The sequence below is a fragment of the Sparus aurata genome, chromosome 5 (genome assembly GCF_900880675.1).
Source record: "Sparus aurata chromosome 5, fSpaAur1.1, whole genome shotgun sequence".
NCBI lineage: Eukaryota > Metazoa > Chordata > Actinopteri > Spariformes > Sparidae > Sparus > Sparus aurata.
The window spans coordinates 17,478,259-17,495,933 of record NC_044191.1 but is presented as its reverse complement, the minus strand read 5'-3'; the positions used below and the strand labels follow the sequence as shown (position 1 = coordinate 17,495,933).

Below are 17,675 nucleotides of genomic sequence, written 5' to 3'. Positions count from 1 at the left end.
CCTTTGTATTGATTTCCCTCATTCAGCAGCTCGTCGGCCTCTTTCCGCTGTTTTATATGCTCTTTTCTGGCTTTTTTTGTCCACCACCTCCCCCCACCTCCCCCTCCCTCCTCTGGCATTCTCTGCAGTGTGAGAACGCAGTGCGCCTCTTGACTGGATGCAACTCATTAAAGACACCTAATTGATGAAGAGTGTAATTAGTGTGACAATCGGAAGGGGAAATCAATATGTTTTTAGCCAAAAGAGCCACATCAGGGAGGACAAGATGGAAGAGAGCAGCGTGTGAGGAGAACCGTATGTTTGGGTGACGGCAGCATGAAGAGGCTCGCTTTCACGTTTAGATACAAAAGAGGAGAAATTGAGCTTCAAGAAAAGGGTTTTTGTTTTTTTCCCCCAGTTCAATTCTTGACTCTCAACTTGTTGGAAGTGCATCACACAGAAACAACCCTATTGTTTAGTCTTTTACCTTAAAATGCACCCACATTAACACACGGAAGGCCTGTTTATGTTCAGTTTTATGTCATACAATACAGACAAGTGGCATTTCTAGGTGTTGTGGCTTCAGCCTTCTAACTTGCCTATAACGTTGATGATAACAGCAGCGGTTGGAGAAATGTACCCTCAAATACAGAATCAACCAAACAAAGATCCAATTTGGATCAAAATGTCCGTTTTAAGTCATAAAACAAAGTGAAATACAGTCAACAGTGTGTGAGAGGACCACCCTTGTCCCCTGATGATACATGTGAGTGTCCAAACATCATTGCTGTCGTTAACAAACCAGTGCTGCTGCCGCTATCTGCTTATCACATATCCATCAGAATCACAACACAGAAATTGTTTCTTAATCGATACCTGAAACTCTCTGATGGATAATGGCAAAAAGAAGCAGACACAGCATTGCCACTGCTTGTTCAGATCACTGGATTGAGTACACAGTAATAAATGGAGCTGATTCAGTTGGTACCAACATTTTTTTCCACATAGATCTTCTTCCCTCTGACTTATAGTGTCTGGACAGTCAGACAGAAATTTAAGCTCACATGCCCCCTCTCTCCCCAGCAGGAATTACCACCTTGTGTATGAACAAAATTTACAAGCGGTCTAGATCCGCTGTATGAGTCATGTACTGATGGCTTTTGAGTTTAAATGTTATTGAAATCATATTAAATCCCAAATGAAAACTTAAAGTATATTCTTGACATATTTCTGCACAGCAGCTTCTACAGTTCAGTATCAGCCTCTGTTGCAGCCACAGTCTAACACCACCTATCCATCCTTTGACTGTCTCCACACCCTCCAACACCATAGGTCTAATCCATCAATGAATAAATGTCATAGGAACATTATTTCTCTCAATTATTGATACTGGTACCAGCCTAAAAGTGCAGTATCAGTCGGATTCCACTGCAGACCTCCATCAAGTCTACAAAGCCTTCTTAATTTATGGTTGTTATCATTGTTAATATAATAAAAGTATAGAAATCTTCATTCTGCGTCTGTATGTGCCTCAAAATAGACAGTGAATGACAACAATGGGATTAATGAACCTGATATAATAGTTTCGCCCATTCATGTTCAGTTATGATCAGAAAATTGCTCAATGTTTCAAAAATGTCATCTTGCAAGGTTTGATATCTTTAATAAATTGCTGGCTCTACACCAAACATGTATTGCTTGTTGTTCTGCCTCTGACATGGCCTCAGTCAACAATCTGAAACTTCAGACATTCGACAGAGTAAAATCATCCTTTATAAATAAATACACACAAAATAAGCTGCAGCTCTGCAGGTCGTGTCATTCATCACTTTTGAACTTTAAGCCTGTTTTGTGGTTACTCTGCTCCTGACTCCGTCTTTTTGAACTGTTATCATGCTCTGTGGAAATGTTGGTCACCTCATTTAATTCCAACCAGAGAATAAATACAGTCACAATAAAGTTCCCCTCTCTGTAATGGATCCTGTTTTCTTTGTTTACGTTAATAAACTTGGAGCTTCATGTCTGAGCAGCAGCAGAATCCTTAACTGGAGGGTCTGAGATCTCCCTCTCCTTCCTCTTCTGTGCTGCCTGTCTGCCCCCTGCTGGTGAGGAGGGGGACTGGGATTCCTGCTGGAGGAACTGGGAGAGGAGGATGTCTACACTTTGGGCAAGAACAGAGTCCAGAACTTTCCGCTCCTCTGAAGAGAACCGGCTCAGGACATGACGCTCCACCGACATTTGCCCCACCGGCCGGCCGATCCCGACCCGAAGTCTGGGCATCACCTGCAGGAGGGACATGAGAGCGTCATCATCTTCTATCCACACTACACAATGATGTGCTTGATTATATAAATCATTTTTGGTGTTATGTATTTGTTTCAAACAATTTTGTGGCAAAATTTCAGCGACATACACTCTTCAGAAAATGATGCCTCATCAGTCTGCAGCACTTTTATTTATACAGGGCATATGTAATTTTAACCACCCTATATTTACATTAAGATTTAATAAAATAAGATAAAAACACATGAAAAGTTGATGAGTAAAATCAGAGTACAATCAGTCTACAACATGCGGTGTTGTGAAGAGTTGTGTGTAAACAGTCACTTACATCGGTCTGAAGACAGTCTACACAGGAGCGCACACCATTGTGACCTCTGTGAAGAAGGGAGTTCATTTTGAATTCTCTGTGTAATTTAACATGTTTTCCCTGTGCATCAATCTCTCTTACACGAAATATTACATTCAGCATTCCTCTTGTTTATTTTTGCACCACTTAATCTTCAATCATGTCACAAGGACATGATCCACCAATAGTCAGGTCTGTTACTTATCCACCAATAGTCAGGTCTGTTACTTAGTGTGATACAAAGCTTGTCAAATAACATTTCTTTTTCTGTTCCAGACCTTCAAAACATCCGTATCAAGTTTTATCTGAGAGCCATGAATGAAACCGACCTGGCACTTCCTCCATGTTTGACGGCGATCTTCCCCAGAGGTTTGTCCAGTTCATCGTGGACCAGCATGATGTCTTCAGGCCTGATGCCGTATTTACGAGCTAGAGGAGGACGAACAAATACTTCAGAACATTCAATGTGGAATACCTTTCATCACTTGACTTTTAGAAATGTCTAAATATAAAGGGACAGTGGAACCCAAAATCAGAAATACAAATGTATCCATCTAGATTGTTTTGGGGCGAGTTATCTGCCTTCTTTTTAATATAATGGAACTAGATGGCTTGTGGTTCCAATAGCGCCCCAAAAATGTGAACAGATTTTTTTTCCAGCACTAATTATTAGAAACTGTAGTAACAATCTGTGAACACTTCAGTTCAAATTTCCCTTAGCTCTGCAAGAAGATCTGTGTCCAGAAGTTGATGTGAACACACTTCATCAAAATCATTTGTAGTTCTCAGCTGTAGCATATACACACACACACACACACACACACACACACACACACACACACACACACACACACACACGGTGACCTCACCTGCTTTGGCCACTGACACTCCGTTGACGTTCATCAGTAGCCTGGGACGGAGCAGCACCACATGTGTGTGTTCTATCTCTGACACGATGACCTCACCCGACACGTGCTTGTCACCACGCCAGCGGTCAGCCAAGCTGAACCGGGTGGCGAGCGCTCCGAGCACCGCCATGCCGACGCTGTGTCTGGTACTCTCCATCCCTGGGTTACCCAGCCCCACCACCTGACATACACACACACACAAACACACATAAATACACACATCTGCAACACTGAACTCTTGCAGTGAAGCAGCTATTGTCTGTGTTGTTGTAATTTTGAGGATTTTAGTAATGTGATTGTTGACCATGTTTTAGTAATGACCTTGAAATTGGGTTAGTTAGTTACACTGGGTTGATGACTTTAATTTCATTCCACTGTGCCATAGATTAAGTTTATTCAGATGATTGGGCCTCATCTAATGACAATGTTTATTATTATTATAACACAGGAGATGAACGGATGGATTATTGCTTGTACAATGTCAGTTCTCTGTCATAAAAAGCCAGAGAAAGTTTGATTTCAGCTGAGGAGGCTGACATAAACACACAGAACACATTCTGTATACAGCCACTGCCTTGTACTGATGGTACTGATCCACTGGCAGCAGCAACAGCTCTGTGAACAGAAATACTATAGACTACATTGTATTAAACTCTGGCTCTATGGCTGTGGATACACTGCAAACATTGTGCTGTGCCTCTACACTCTAAGCTTTAATTCCTTTTGACTTGAAACAGGACACAGTGCAAAGGCACACGTGGAGGTCAACAGACAAATGATTTAAGGACAATACAAATGCCACCTTATTGTCCCTACAGTCTCATTATTAAAATAAAACGTACATCTTATACTATACAACCCTGTTTTGTATTTTACCTCAGTGTCCATCAAATTCATTTTTGTTTCTAAGCTCCTTGGACGAATTGGGACTGATCAGTGACATTACATTATTCGTACAGTAAACACAGAGATCTAGCTCCATTGAATTGCCCCCCGGGGACAAATAAAGTTTTTTTAATTGAACTGAAAAATCACTCAACTTAGTGAGGCTTTGCTCAGTGATATGGTTGAAATGGCATTGTTCAGTATTTAATTGAGGCATCTTACATTTATTTGAAAACAGTTCATCCCGAATTGAATAGTTGTTTATACTGACACAGGAATGTGTTCAAATTGAACATTATGGGACGGATAGTTTGTTCAATCAGCGAAACAACGCTAAATTGCCACATTTTTAAACTGAGTTTGGTAGGAGCTGTCAAACGAATGAAACTGACAGGCGATTTTAAGGTTTAAGTGAACTCATGGTAGCCAACGTTGAGTAAACATGAAGCCACAACGTGATACACAAACTGTAAATGATGTGTGAGGTTATTACACTTACCATCCTTCGCCTGCCTTCTGTGTGCATTTCTGCTTCAATACCCATGGCCGGTGTAAACAGCTCACTCAGCAAAACTCGGTTTACGACTCGTGTTAAAAGTCCTCTCATTGTGACAAAGTTCATCAGTGTCTTTAAAAAGAGTGACAAATACCGGCACAATTTACTCAAACCTGTGACTTTCTTAAGTCGGCCCATGGAACAAGACTGTCTGCTCTTGTTATTGTGTCATATTTAACGTTTTCTCAGTGATTTAGAGTGATATAACAGTTCCTGTGACAATAACCTGTTACGTTCATTGTTTTCTTAATGAGATTCAATGTGTCTGAACTGTTAATATGAACTGTTTCATCTCATTCATGTTCAAAACTATGTGAAGGTAACTTTATTACTATGCTAACCGTTAGCTTAGGCTACTGTACCTTGTTGGCTAACTCAAGTCAGCAACACATCAACACACGATCACAGAACGCGTCTAATACTGTGGCAAACACCGCACACCGGTGGTGAAACTGAGGGTTTATTTCATTTTTAAACTATTCTCAAGTCTAATATGAGGTGACATTAGCCTCCTATCGTCATGCCTCTGTCTCTTACACACCAGTCAGTCAGTCAGTCAGCGAGTGTTACAAAGACAACATGACTGAACTGGATGTATCTACTCTGTTGGGCTGCAGCGCCATCTAGCTTGGGGACTGTGAAGTACAGTATATTTTACCCAACACTGAAGGGCAATACAGTAAATGTTATGTCTGTTCAGAGGCTGTACTGAACACAGAACACTGATTATTGTATTCTGATTGCTGTGTATTTCTCAGGGGATGCCCATCAAGACAACTTTAATTCTCCTGATTAACACACTTTCAACTAATCAGGAGCCACCAGTGAATTCATTGGCTTTGCTTTCTCAGTATTGAGGAAGACAAATTTCAAACAAAACGACTAAATTCTTCAGATTCTTTATACATATATAAAAAAAATATGTTCATCTTCATTATGAGTCTCATAACAAATGTCACTATTTTAACAATTCTTTAAAGAATAAGTTTTTGATATACTATTTTTTTAATCCCAAATTGGGAAATTCTTTAAATTCTTTAGTTCACCCCAAAAATGAAAATTCAGTAATTATCTGGGAAGAGAAGTTTTGCAGTCCACAAAACATTAATGGAGCTTCACAGCACAATAGTGTCACAGTGCTCTCCCAAACAACAGAAATAGATGGGGATTTGTTTTAAAACGTCAAAATCAACCTGTCTGACGTAATCCAAGTCTCTGGAAGCTTGGTGATCCCAAAGTGATCTGAAAATATGTATTTACATCCTCTGTATGAAATTATGTTGTCCTTTAAGGTCAGTTTGTTTATTTAGTCATGAAGTCAAAGAGAGTTTGTTTATTTAGTTAATCAAGGCACACACAATCAGCCAAAGAAGATCTTTTTCTTCTGATTAACATTTCTACTCCAAAACTACATAGTGCACCTTTAAAGAGATATCGTATAGGGTTAATCAAATGACAACCATAGATTTAACCAATCATTGTATTGTTTCCTTTTTTTTCCAAATTTAATTTAAATCCTGTGTGTTTGACCATTCCCTGTAAACTTTCTTATATTTTGTGCTGCCTTTGTTTTACTACTGGTTCTGAAAGGCTGAAAAAACGTTTAAAGTTACAACAGTCAATGTTATTATGAAATATTCAGGCCACATATGTCAAGTTTTTCATGCAAATGTACTGAGATTTAATCAATTTAACAGTCTTGTAGCTGGGCATGTAATAAGCAAATTAACAATGACTCTCCAGGCTCTGCGATCAGATCCTGGCCTCAAACATCTCGATTAAAAAGGAAGACAGCAAAAATAAAAATCCTTGGTAATTCAATTGTGTTTTATTTAGAAACTTTCAACATTTGCTTTTGGAGCTGTAAGTTCTGCAGACTGATCATCAGTCCTGAGGAGGGGAGCAGGGAACAGCGTCAGTCACCGGCTGACACCTCTCCACCACAGCATTGATCTCGCCGACGCTCACGCCGTCGTAGGTGCCTGTGATGTACGTCCAGTGGGTGTCTCCGTTGTGGTTGGTCCTGCTCAGCCTGCCGGTGAAGGGGATGTCAGCCGTCATCTTCCTGCCTTCCATCCTCACGGCGCAGGAGTGGTTGGGTGGGACTTCCAGGTTCACAGAGACAGCATGACTGATGGACTCCACCATTTTGGTTCCCTCTGAGAAGGTGACCGTCTGCTCCTTGGAGAAGTCCACGTTCCCCGGGCCGAGGATGGGCACTTTGGCTGTCATAGTGGAGACGGAGCCGTTGCGGGTCTCTCTGCCAATGTCCCAGGTCTTCTCCATCGTGGTGGTCTTCTCCAGTTTCACCATCTTCTCCACATTTCTGCACTCTAGGTTGGTGACTCTGGCGAACTGCAGGGCCTCCGGCGGATGGTGGAACAGCTCCATCTGGTCGATGGCGTACTCCACGTGAGAGATGTGCTGGCTGTAGCTGTCTCTGTTGATAGCGAGAACCTGGTAGCTCTTGTACCAGTACTCATCACCCTCCCACGGAAGGAAGAAGGCCTCATGTTGGGTCACCACTTTGCCAAGACCGTACTTGTTTTTACCCACATAGATGTCTGAGTTGGGGCACGTTTTGACAGCATAATTGGGGACTGAACCGTACGAATCTTCGACCCACTGCAGGAACTCAAAGTGGTCCACGTTGACCAGCACTTCAAACTTGGATGACCTGTACTCTCTGTCGGCGTAAGGGTACTGGCAGAAGCCCCCTTTGCTGGGAGTGTAGAAGCCGGCCTCGCAGTTGACTTTGCACACGTAGTCGGTGCGCTCGGTGTAGCCATTGAAGATGGCAACAGCTCCGTTTGGGAGGGAGCCGTCCCAGGCGACCCACTTGAGGTTGGTGTGTTCACCAAACATGGGGGGGGATTGTGACTTCATCTCAGCTTGTGGGATGTCTCTAATCAAAGCAGGTTTGGTGACTTCCCGGGAAGGGAAAACATTTTCCAGTGTTGGGTTTAGCCATGCCTCTACATGACAAGACAGAAAGGAACCGGCTGTAAGTTTGGTATAAACATATCTGAGTGTCTGACTTGATAAAACTGTTATGAAGTGACTCACTGGGTCGCTCCTGCCCGTCCTGCAGCTGGGAGATGTAGAGCAGTGGGTCAGCCTGCAGCGCTGGGCTGCACAGCTGCAGCACTGCGAACACAACAGCAACACACCACCTCATCTGGACACAGAGGGAAACACAACCAACATGTCAGCGTCATGGGGGGATAGTGAGTCATAATTCACAGTAACAGTCATAAGTGTTTCAAAAGAGATCATCAAACTAACTAATTTTCATGTGTCATTCCCTCCTGAAGCTGATCAATTCATTTTTCAGAGAGAGTTAAGTTAAATTGTTTTGAAATAACATAACATGAAATACATGTTTCTCATCACATGTATTTTTTTTTTTACTGATCAACAAAAAAAAAAAGGCAAGTGAAATTCACCAAAACTGCAAGTTCTCAGACAAAAAACATACAAGGCTTTCCTGCTGTTATGACAGTGACAGTTCATATTTTTACTTTTCACTAAATGATGTCTCTGTTTCAGCAATTACTACAGCTCAACAGTTGAAATGTTATTTGTCACACCTGTGTTTTTGAAGTAAGTACGTCCGTGGCAAAAAAACACAATTGTTCTTTGGCACCAAAACTTCTTTATCAGTAGTTTAAGTTTAAATAAGTTTTCGGAGTGTAACTTCTTCCTGATTTGTAGTCTTAACTAGAAGTATCTCTTTTATTATTGCATTATTTGAAAAGGTTGTGGGAAAAAAATGTTTTTCTGTTATTTATATGAGACCACTGAAGGTGACTGTACCATGTAGACAAAACACAACACTGAGGATAGTGTTGAATTTGCTCCTGGCAATCAATAAAGTTCAAGGTTAGACACTGTGTAACACTCCTTTAAAGATCCTTTGATGTTTTCACAGCAGGCTTTTAAATTGTAAAATGCGAGTTCATGTCAGACAATCTGAATTTATGGGTGAGAGGTATGATCCCATACTCCATAGAATTTGGCCTCAGTTTCCTAGAAACATTGTTAAAGAAATATTGTTAAAATTAGAATCACCTCAATTACCAAAATGCAATAAAGAGAAAGAAAGAAAATGAGTGGTAAGAAAACATTAACCCTAAACAACTAACAGAGTCTACAACTTTGTCATTCTATTCAGGAAGCAAATCAGACGGTGAAATGATGCAGATTGATCCAACACCAGCACTTCATTCAGATATAGAGAAGCAGTTTTTACCTCGACAGGTTCCTCCTGCAGTGACGCTGTTGGCACTATGTGTCGAGTTTAAAACCTCCCTGCAGACGTATTATTGCCTGCAATAAACAGGAGAGAGAGCTGCAGCAGCCCGTTGACCCAGTGTTTACACTCTGCTGCTGCTCAGGGTTAATCTGATGTGTTAGTGTCAGAGGAAAGACTCAAAGTAAATGAAACATTCCTAATTAAGAAGTCTAAATTTCATATAGCGGAGGTTTAATGAGCATGTTTGGTCTTCTTGATTAAGACCCTGTTTCACTTCTGTTAAATACATTCTCAGTGGGAGATAGCTGACCAGTAGCACCACTGTACACTGTGTTCAATGCCTTGCTTATGGACGCAGAGGAAACAATGAGAAGGAGACAAGCTTTCCCAACATGGTCTAGATTCAAATCAAGGACCTCATTTTCAGAAATGAGTCCCGTTTCTAATGCTTTTGGACACTTTAAAAATCAAAAACACATATTTCTCCTCCTACCTGTAGTATTATTTATTCCATCTAGACTGTTTTGGTGTGAGTTGCTGAGTTTTAGAAATATCAGACGTAGAGATGTCTGCCTTCGCTAAAATATAATGAAACCAAATGGAACTCAGATGGAAAAAATAGACTTGAAAGACTTATAAACAATGGGCCTCATTCATGAACCGTTCTTACAAACAGATTTGTTCTTAAGTCCCACTTACGAAGATTTTATGAAGATTGTGGCATTCATGAATTTTTTCTTATCCAGGATCCAGGATCTTAAGGAACCTCTTAAGAACAACTTAAGAAAGAATCTAAGAAGATTCTTAAGAAGATATTGGTGAATGAGGCCCATTGTCTCTTTTCAGAAATCATGACCCTAATGATAATCCACGGACCTTGTTATGACCAGTTTCATGTTTTTCTTTCTATCGAACGACACAATTGCACTGCACAGAGGGAAGCAAAGCTAACTAAGCTAGCTAACGTTACAGCTCAGCCGAGGACACCGCCAATGTTTACATCCTGCCCTGTCCTGAGCCACTTGCAGTAGTTGTCATGCAGTTGTATTGCAGTATGCATCTTCCATTTAGACATTGTTACATGCTGATGCTTTGTGTTGAGATCAGATTACAGTATAAAAAACATCTTCAGAGCTTGTAGAAAGGTTCAGAACAAAAATAGCCCTCCTCCATGAAATATCATTATGACTGCGAATTAATCATTTGAAACACTGTTTAAAATAAACATGATTTTTGGAAGAAGTACCCAACAAAATACCAGCTGATGAGCAAGTTTTTTTCCCTACACCTCAGTGGAAAGGATAACATTTTTAAAAATGTTCCATAGTTTTGGTGTCAGTCTATTACACCTTTATTTATACAAGCCAGGTTGGCCCTACACATGCTAACTGGATAGGTAAGTGTGTTTTTAGACTGTCTTAGTTGCCTTCCTGATAAAGCAGAACAGCTACAGACAGTAGGGGTCCTCATGCTGTTTTGACCTGTTTTGTCCTTGACTCGAAATGAGGCTGTCTACCTGCAGCCATGGAGGAGTGTAAAAGAGTGTCTATACTGATAATGATAACAGGATTCTTTATTGATCCTTGCTCACAAAGCAGCGCTCCCCCCTCCTCTCTTTGTGATTTTACTATTTGATGAGCCTGTTCGAAGTCCTTCATAAATACATTTGCCTGGATTTGCGATCCCGTATCTGCTGGCCGATAGAGGACTGCATGATGTTCAAAGTGCTGTGGTGCTCTTTCTCCATCGATGTCAAGATACTGTATGTTTAGATAAGCTCTGGCTAGGAACACAGTGATTAGATCCCCTGTAATAGTGGGTCATTGATTAAGGACCTTGTTGCGTAATGTCGCCAGCTGCCAAGATTAAACGGGAGCAGGAGCCGCTCAACACGGACATTGTTCCGCACACACAGCCCTATCATTGAAAATCGCTGATGTCATGACCATCTGTGTGTGTCCTTGAGACAGAAAGTTATTATGAATATATTTATTTCATTCTGAACGGGGACTCTGTGTAAAACAAGGCTGTGTAAAGGTCATTTACAACTGCACTGTCACGGCCTTAAACTGCTTCAGCATTCAGCTGAGTGTGAACGTTCAGTTTTTTATTCCAATCGGGAATGTGACAAGCAGGGATGCACTCTGATTCACAGCTCATGTTATTCTGTCTCTATGACCATCTTATGGTCACACAATGGAAGCTGAATATGTGAAACAAGGCAGGTTCTTCTTGTAGATGCAAAGTCTAAGTCTTTAGTTTGATTTGCAGTTTCAAAGGACATAATTTATTGATTCTCTGTAGTTAGCTGAACGCTGAAATCAGAATTTTGTGGGTGGGAAAACAAACAGTATTTTGCTTTATTAGAAATCATCAAAAAAATTCACCACTTTTTTTCCCCACGACATGTAGAAATCCCTTGAGACTATTTAAATTGACAAGATTACAAGTCTACAGTCATGCAGCTATGTGAGGCTGTTCATAGGCACGGCAATGCTTTGGGCTGATGCTGTTGCCAAAAGCTAATACGGTCACACTGATGAGGTATGCTGATATTAAGCAGGCATAATGCTTCCAATGTTCACCATCCTAGGGGAATTTGTTAGCATGCTAACATTGGCTTATACAAGAGACCTGAAGGGACTGTCATTAATGTTGCAGGTATTTGGTTATAAACCATTAAAAGATTGGACAAACTAATAGTTTGACGTGTATGTGGTGCCGGATTAAAAGTCTTTGATTAACATTTTTATAAATTCATCCTGAGGGCAGCATGAATTTCTGGAACAGATTTAATGACACCACTTGTTTTTGAGATCAATACTACTATCACTGGAGCCATCCAGCTCTAAACAGTGGGGAATTTACTGACAATAAAACATGGATTTAAATACAGCCTACATATAAAATATTTACTCAAACTTGAAAGAATACCGATGGAATCTAATCAATATATTTTCCAACCTCAACTGCAACCCCACAAAAGAGAGGGGAGAGCAACGTGTAAAATATTAACATGTTTTCTGGTCTTGTCCAATGCTGGTTAAGATTTTGAGCCAAGTTTTGGTTCTAATAAACAATATTTTGGAGGTTTTATTGCAAATGAATGCACTAAAATGTTTCAATTTATAGTAAAAGTCTTGCATTCAATGTTCCTTTTATTAAAAAAGTATACCTCTTTGAAAGGTCCCTTTCATAGCATCAGACTATTAGAAATAGAACATGCATTATTTATTTTGTAGGGGAAATATTTATCTGCAAACATAAAATAGGATTCCTCATGTGAATTGGCAGAAATTGAGCAGTTGATAAATGTATATAATGGTTCTGTTGTTTGAGTATGTTGCTTGATTTAAATGTAAAATCATAAATAGAGAAACTTCATTGGTTTCATGTGGTGGTAAAGTGGAGGAGAGATTGTGGAGATAATGTAAGTGAACAAAAAATTTAAGGGCCACATGATTTCATGTATTTTCAACATGTGAAGTTTTAAAGAGCCGACACAAGAGACATTTTACATTTCCACACACCATGTGCTTTGAGTTATTTTATTGTGACACGTTATTTGCTTACAATATCACAAAGATCAGATGTTGTTCAGAAATTTATTTTGGTGTGTTTCAGTCTTTCAGGGGCATGGCAGGGCGTCGACCACAGGTTCACAGCGGTCCACCACGGCCCGGACTTCTCCAATCTGGACTCCATCATACGTCCCAGAGATGGATGTCCACTGGGTCTCCCCGTTACGGTAGGTGCGGCTGAGGCGAGCTGTGTAGGGGATATCGGCTTTCATCTTTCGTCCCTCCATGCGGACTCTGCATGAGTGGTTCGGTGGGACTTTGAGCTCCACGGACACGGAGTGGCTGAGTACCTCCACCAGGGTGGTTCCTCTGGAGAACTGGAGCGTCTTCTCGCCACTCAGCTCAACACCCGCAGAGCCGATGAGGGGGATTTTAGCTGTGATGCTGCCTGTGATACCCAGCATGGTGGAACGGCCAATGTTCCAGGTGGTCTCCACCTCTGAGGTCTTTGAGATGATGACTGTCTTCACCACTGTCTGGCAGTCGTTGTTGGTGACCCCGGAAATGCGCATGGTCTCAGGAGGATACTGGAAGAGGGCGACCTCATCAATGGCGTACTTGACGTCAGTGATGTGCTGTGTGTAGGCATCCCTGTTGATGGTCAGGACCTGGTAGTTCTTGTACCAATACTCATCGCCCTCCCAAGGCAAGAAGAAGGCTTCAAACTGTGGAACAACCTTCCCGAGACCGTACTTGTTCTTCCCAACATAGATGCCAACACCGGAACAGGTCCTGACAGAATGCTGGGGCACTGAACCATAGGAGTCTTCCTTCCACTCCAGAAACTCAAAGTTGTCTTTGTTGGCCAGGATCTCAAACTCAGCAGCATAGTACTCACGGTCTCCATAGGGGTAGCGGCAGTATGGGCCCAGGCTGGGGTTGTAGAAGCCGGCCTCGCATTGGTACTTGCAGATATAGTCGGTGCGCTCCGTGTAACCGTTGTAGATTGCAACGGCTCCATTGGGCAGAGAGCCGCCCCAGGTCAGCCACTCCAGGTTCACGTTATCACCGAAAATGGAGGAAGGTAGACCCTGCTGCTGCTCCAAGTCAGCAGGAGTCAGAGGAGCCGACACCACATTGTTACCAGTGGGTTCAGGCACCAGTCCCTCCAGCTCTGGGTTCAGTAAGGAAGCTGTGGAAAAGAGACACACAGAACATCTACATTTCAAATCACACTGCACATACTTATATCTTGCATTCGGGGGTGCCCAAACTTTTTCTTTGATAATTAGGGATCCTACATATTTAAAGAGTATTTTACCTCACAATAAAAATACAGCATAACCATCAATTTTGATATCAAATCTTTTTAAGGAATACTTTTTCTCTCGAAACATCTCATGGGCCAAACTGAACCTTATGGTGGGGCAACTTTGGACTGTGGGCCCCACTCTGGGCAGCCCTGCTTTCAATGTTATAATTATGGCCAAAATACAACTACAAATATAATCTCAACAATTCAAATCAATCTCGAGTTGTTTTCCAGGAAATGCTGTTAGTGTCAGAGTAGCAACACTGCAGTGATTTGGTCTGTTGCATGCAAAAACTAATGAAACTCAAAATGAAGTCTGAGGACCCGACACCAAGGCTCAGACTGTCTGGAAAGTCTGGAAAACATCTGCTTCAGTATCGATTTAGTTAGAGTTGTAAAACTAAGCTAATATCTGTATCTTTATCTCTCTATGTAATAAATATGTTTACTTTTTCTGTGCTGTGCGCTCTTCTTCACAATGTCCTGCAGACTGGCTGATGACAGGGCCAGCAGGGCCAGCAGCAACAACGCTGACAGCTTCATCTGGAAATGAAACACAAAATAAAGTCAAGGCTTTAAACTCAACATGTTGAGTAAGTTTGTATGTTCCTTCTTACGTTTGATGTATGAAACATATTATTTAAAAACAGAACAATTAGTAAACAGGATCTGAACATCCCTTACACTTTGTCTGTAAAATGGATCTGAATTATAGACACAAGAGTGGATTATTGGATATTTTTTCTAAAAACCACCTTCATCCATATACCTCGGCCCAAATCAATATTTTGCAACTGCAAGTATGATCTTTATCTTTTTCATGGTAAACATGTTATCTCAAACCTCTATTACAAGGTGCTAAACACCACAACAATCTGAAATTATCATTATATACCAAATAGTTTATAGAAGTTATATTGTCTGTGTCCATTCAGAAATAACTGTAGGGTCATTTAGGAAGTATGTATATAAAAGTAACCATTTTTCTATAATTAACTAAAATATAAATATAAATAATTAATGTTGTAAATTAGATAGTAAAGTAGAACATACAATTTTAAGGAACCCCACCAAGAGACATTCAAATGCTTTCTGTCCTGGAGACAATAATTTAGCCAAGATTTCACTTGAGAATTCCATAAACCAAGACTGGAATTTTGATATAATGCATCCAAATAATACTCATTGATTATTAGAGATTATTGCCACTTAACCATGATCATCAATGATTGTCCTGAGTTTGACTGACTGAAGGTGGAAAGAGACTGAGCAGCACTCACCCTTACAGTCGCTCCCCACAGAGTCCACAGCCGGTCTCCTCCAGGTTTATATACACTGGTTTATGGCTCAGTCATAAAGCACACTGTGCACTCTGTCTCACATGGATCAATAAACACAAAGTGGTGCAGTGGATTTGGTACCAGCTGAAGGCGACTGGTGTCTTTGGGACTCATTTTCCTTCAAAAATGACTTTTTCACCTGATTTCCCGATTTCCATTAAAAGTTGGTCAATATATGAAAATAAGACTTTGGCAGATCCGAATCTTTGATTCTGTCAATAGACAATTAATGTCTGAGCTTTTGGACTGTAACTATTAAACTTCATCCAGATAGGCTGATAAGAACAAGAGGTAGGGGAAGACATCCTTTCCAAAGAAACAAGAGTCAGGACCACTTCTGCATTATCAGTGGTGAGGGACAGGTCTCAGTGCAGCATCTTCTCACCTGAAGGAACACAACAAAGTCCACTCTTGTCAAGGTCAAATGTCATTACTACAAGATTATGCAAATATTGGTGTGTGCCTCCACCCAAGTATCAGGAGGGGAATGACAAGAATAGCTGAGGATCATCAGCATATAAAAACATAAAATCATATTTGAAAGATGAAATGATGTCTTCAGTTGGGTCAGTAATTTGGGGAATTGTTTTAAGTTGTTTTCATGACTGAACAAACAAACTCGTTTTATACTGTTTTACTTTGTGTATATTTGACGCACCCTGCCAACTTTCTAGCTTCAAACAGTGTTCTCGGGACCTTAATTTACTCTGAGAAAAGCTTGTTTATTCAGTTATGGAAAATATTTTGTATTTCTACTTCATTGATATTGTAAATATTACAATTCTATTACAATCACCCAGCTGTAGTCGTCAGATTAAGGGATAAAATGTTGTGACAATTTATCTTTCAAGCAGCTTATATAGAAAAATAAAACTTTTGAAGAGAATTAGATTTATTGAGAAGAACATTATTAAAGCCACACACACACACACACACACACACTTGGGTGACATGTTTAACAGCAGCCCCAAAATCCTCACACTTTCAAATTTAATGCACAGTGAGGTCATGTTATTATTTTATTTCAATTAAATAAATCAGGCAGTGTATCTTCAAAATAAGGGACCTGTGGCGAAAGGTTCAGACCTCAGCAGGTATCATTGAAAAAAACATTTTATCTGCAACTGCTCCTGTTGAGCTGAGAGCAGTTTCAGGGTCTTATCTGCGGCAGAGAAGGGAGACCACACCACAGTTGGTTGATATTATTGATCGGCTTCCAGGTGGCAGCGAACAGCTTGACCAGGCTTAAGATGATAAAGGCGATGGAAGCCACATCTGAAGAAGTCTAAGTCAATCTGCACCTTTATTTTATTTACAACACCCTTGCTGTTGTGTTCATGCTGGCTGCTCTCATGACCCATTATGAAATGAGGGCAGATAAATCCAGGATAAGATTCAGGATAATTAACAAGTAGGAGAAAAAAAAGAGAGACTGATAAGTCAGTTACTTATCAGTTAGTTTTGTCCTCCAGACGATCATACGGTATCAATGACCTTCAGTGTATCACGCATTTATTATAGTGTTTGTCAAATGTCATCTCGCCGTCTTCTAATAAACTGATGCATCCCAAACCATGAACTAATACAGGTTGCTTCCCCTGACCGTGTAACAGTGCTAACCTTTTTTCTTTAATCATCGTCATAATTTAAGTTTAGTGAGCTGAGCTCATAACATTGACCCAAACCACAAAAGAATCCAATACCAAAAGTGTTTGTGGTATCAAAAAGAGACCTTTACTTACCTCAAAATAACAGCTTCACCATCATTTTGATGATTCAATGTCTTGCAATAGGATGAATGGTGTCTCTGTCTCCAAGTCACTATTCACATCTCACATTGTTTCTGCTCTATGTAACTTCCGTGAGAGGGTAGGATCAGTGTTACATGTTTACTTCTGATATTAATTATAGTCATACTTATAATAAAATAGAATATTATATACTCGTATATAATAAATAATAATAAAACAGATCATCCTTTCCAAGCAACATAAATCTGTTTTATTATTATCTATTATATACGAGTATATAATATTCTATTTTATTATAATTATGAGTATAATTAATATCTGAATTCATGTGTGAGTAGCTGAGTAAATGAGTAAAGAGTTAGATTTGGTTATGCAAGGCAAGGCAAAGTAGCTTTATTTATATAGCACATTTCAAAGTCAAGTTAAATCAAGTCAGTTTTGTTTACATAGCGCATATTCACAACAAGAGGTATCTCATGAGACTTTTAAAATTAGAGGAGCTCCAGGACAAACTCTTTAATTTACACCCAAATTATCCC

General features: G+C 40.3%; 3 protein-coding genes across 5 annotated transcripts; all 3 read right to left on the bottom strand.

The window, feature by feature from the left end:
* Positions 1-502: 502 nt before the first annotated feature.
* Positions 503-5,521, bottom strand: ptrh1 (peptidyl-tRNA hydrolase 1 homolog). Of its 2 annotated transcripts, XM_030417032.1 has the most exons (6): positions 5,320-5,521; positions 4,901-5,029; positions 3,478-3,697; positions 2,938-3,037; positions 2,591-2,636; positions 503-2,262 (listed from the first exon to the last, which is right to left on the bottom strand). In XM_030417032.1, exons 2-6 carry the CDS (start codon positions 5,021-5,023, stop codon positions 1,996-1,998), a joined length of 756 nt encoding a protein of 251 aa, XP_030272892.1. In that variant the 5' UTR covers positions 5,024-5,029; positions 5,320-5,521; the 3' UTR covers positions 503-1,995. The 2 variants fall into 2 exon arrangements, with proteins under 2 accessions (XP_030272892.1, XP_030272891.1); XM_030417031.1 differs by having other exon boundaries at positions 4,901-5,521.
* A 1,242-nt stretch (positions 5,522-6,763) lies between these two features.
* On the bottom strand, positions 6,764-9,228 carry LOC115581714 (natterin-3-like). The gene is made up of 3 exons (XM_030417019.1): positions 9,210-9,228; positions 8,024-8,135; positions 6,764-7,932 (listed from the first exon to the last, which is right to left on the bottom strand). The coding sequence occupies exons 2-3, from the start codon at positions 8,133-8,135 to the stop codon at positions 6,842-6,844; spliced, it is 1,203 nt and encodes a 400-aa protein (XP_030272879.1). The 5' UTR covers positions 9,210-9,228; the 3' UTR covers positions 6,764-6,841.
* A 3,503-nt stretch (positions 9,229-12,731) lies between these two features.
* LOC115581715 (natterin-3-like) lies at positions 12,732-15,350 on the bottom strand. 2 transcript variants are annotated; one of them, XM_030417021.1, is made up of 3 exons: positions 15,326-15,350; positions 14,495-14,588; positions 12,732-13,925 (listed from the first exon to the last, which is right to left on the bottom strand). In XM_030417021.1, the coding sequence occupies exons 2-3, from the start codon at positions 14,586-14,588 to the stop codon at positions 12,841-12,843; spliced, it is 1,179 nt and encodes a 392-aa protein (XP_030272881.1). In that variant the 5' UTR covers positions 15,326-15,350; the 3' UTR covers positions 12,732-12,840. The 2 variants fall into 2 exon arrangements, with proteins under 2 accessions (XP_030272881.1, XP_030272880.1); XM_030417020.1 differs by lacking the exon at positions 15,326-15,350 and adding an exon at positions 15,260-15,283.
* Between the last annotated feature and the right edge of the window lie 2,325 nt (positions 15,351-17,675).

Bases quoted from the DNA above. Each gene is read 5' to 3' on its own strand.
- ptrh1 (XM_030417031.1), bottom strand. From the start codon at position 5,095: ATGGGCCGACTTAAGAAAGTCACAGGTTTGAGTAAATTGTGCCGGTAT. The intron at 3,698-4,900 runs GTAAGTGTAATA...TGTGTATGTCAG, and splicing joins CAGAAGGCAGGCGAAGGATG to GTGGTGGGGCTGGGTAACCC. The intron at 3,038-3,477 runs GTGAGGTCACCG...GTCCTCCTCTAG, and splicing joins AGTGTCAGTGGCCAAAGCAG to CTCGTAAATACGGCATCAGG.
- LOC115581714 (XM_030417019.1), bottom strand. From the start codon at position 8,135: ATGAGGTGGTGTGTTGCTGTTGTGTTCGCAGTGCTGCAGCTGTGCAGC. The intron at 7,933-8,023 runs GTGAGTCACTTC...CTTGTCATGTAG, and splicing joins GGACGGGCAGGAGCGACCCA to AGGCATGGCTAAACCCAACA.
- LOC115581715 (XM_030417020.1), bottom strand. The intron at 13,926-14,494 runs GTAAACATATTT...TCTTTTCCACAG, and splicing joins GAGCGCACAGCACAGAAAAA to CTTCCTTACTGAACCCAGAG.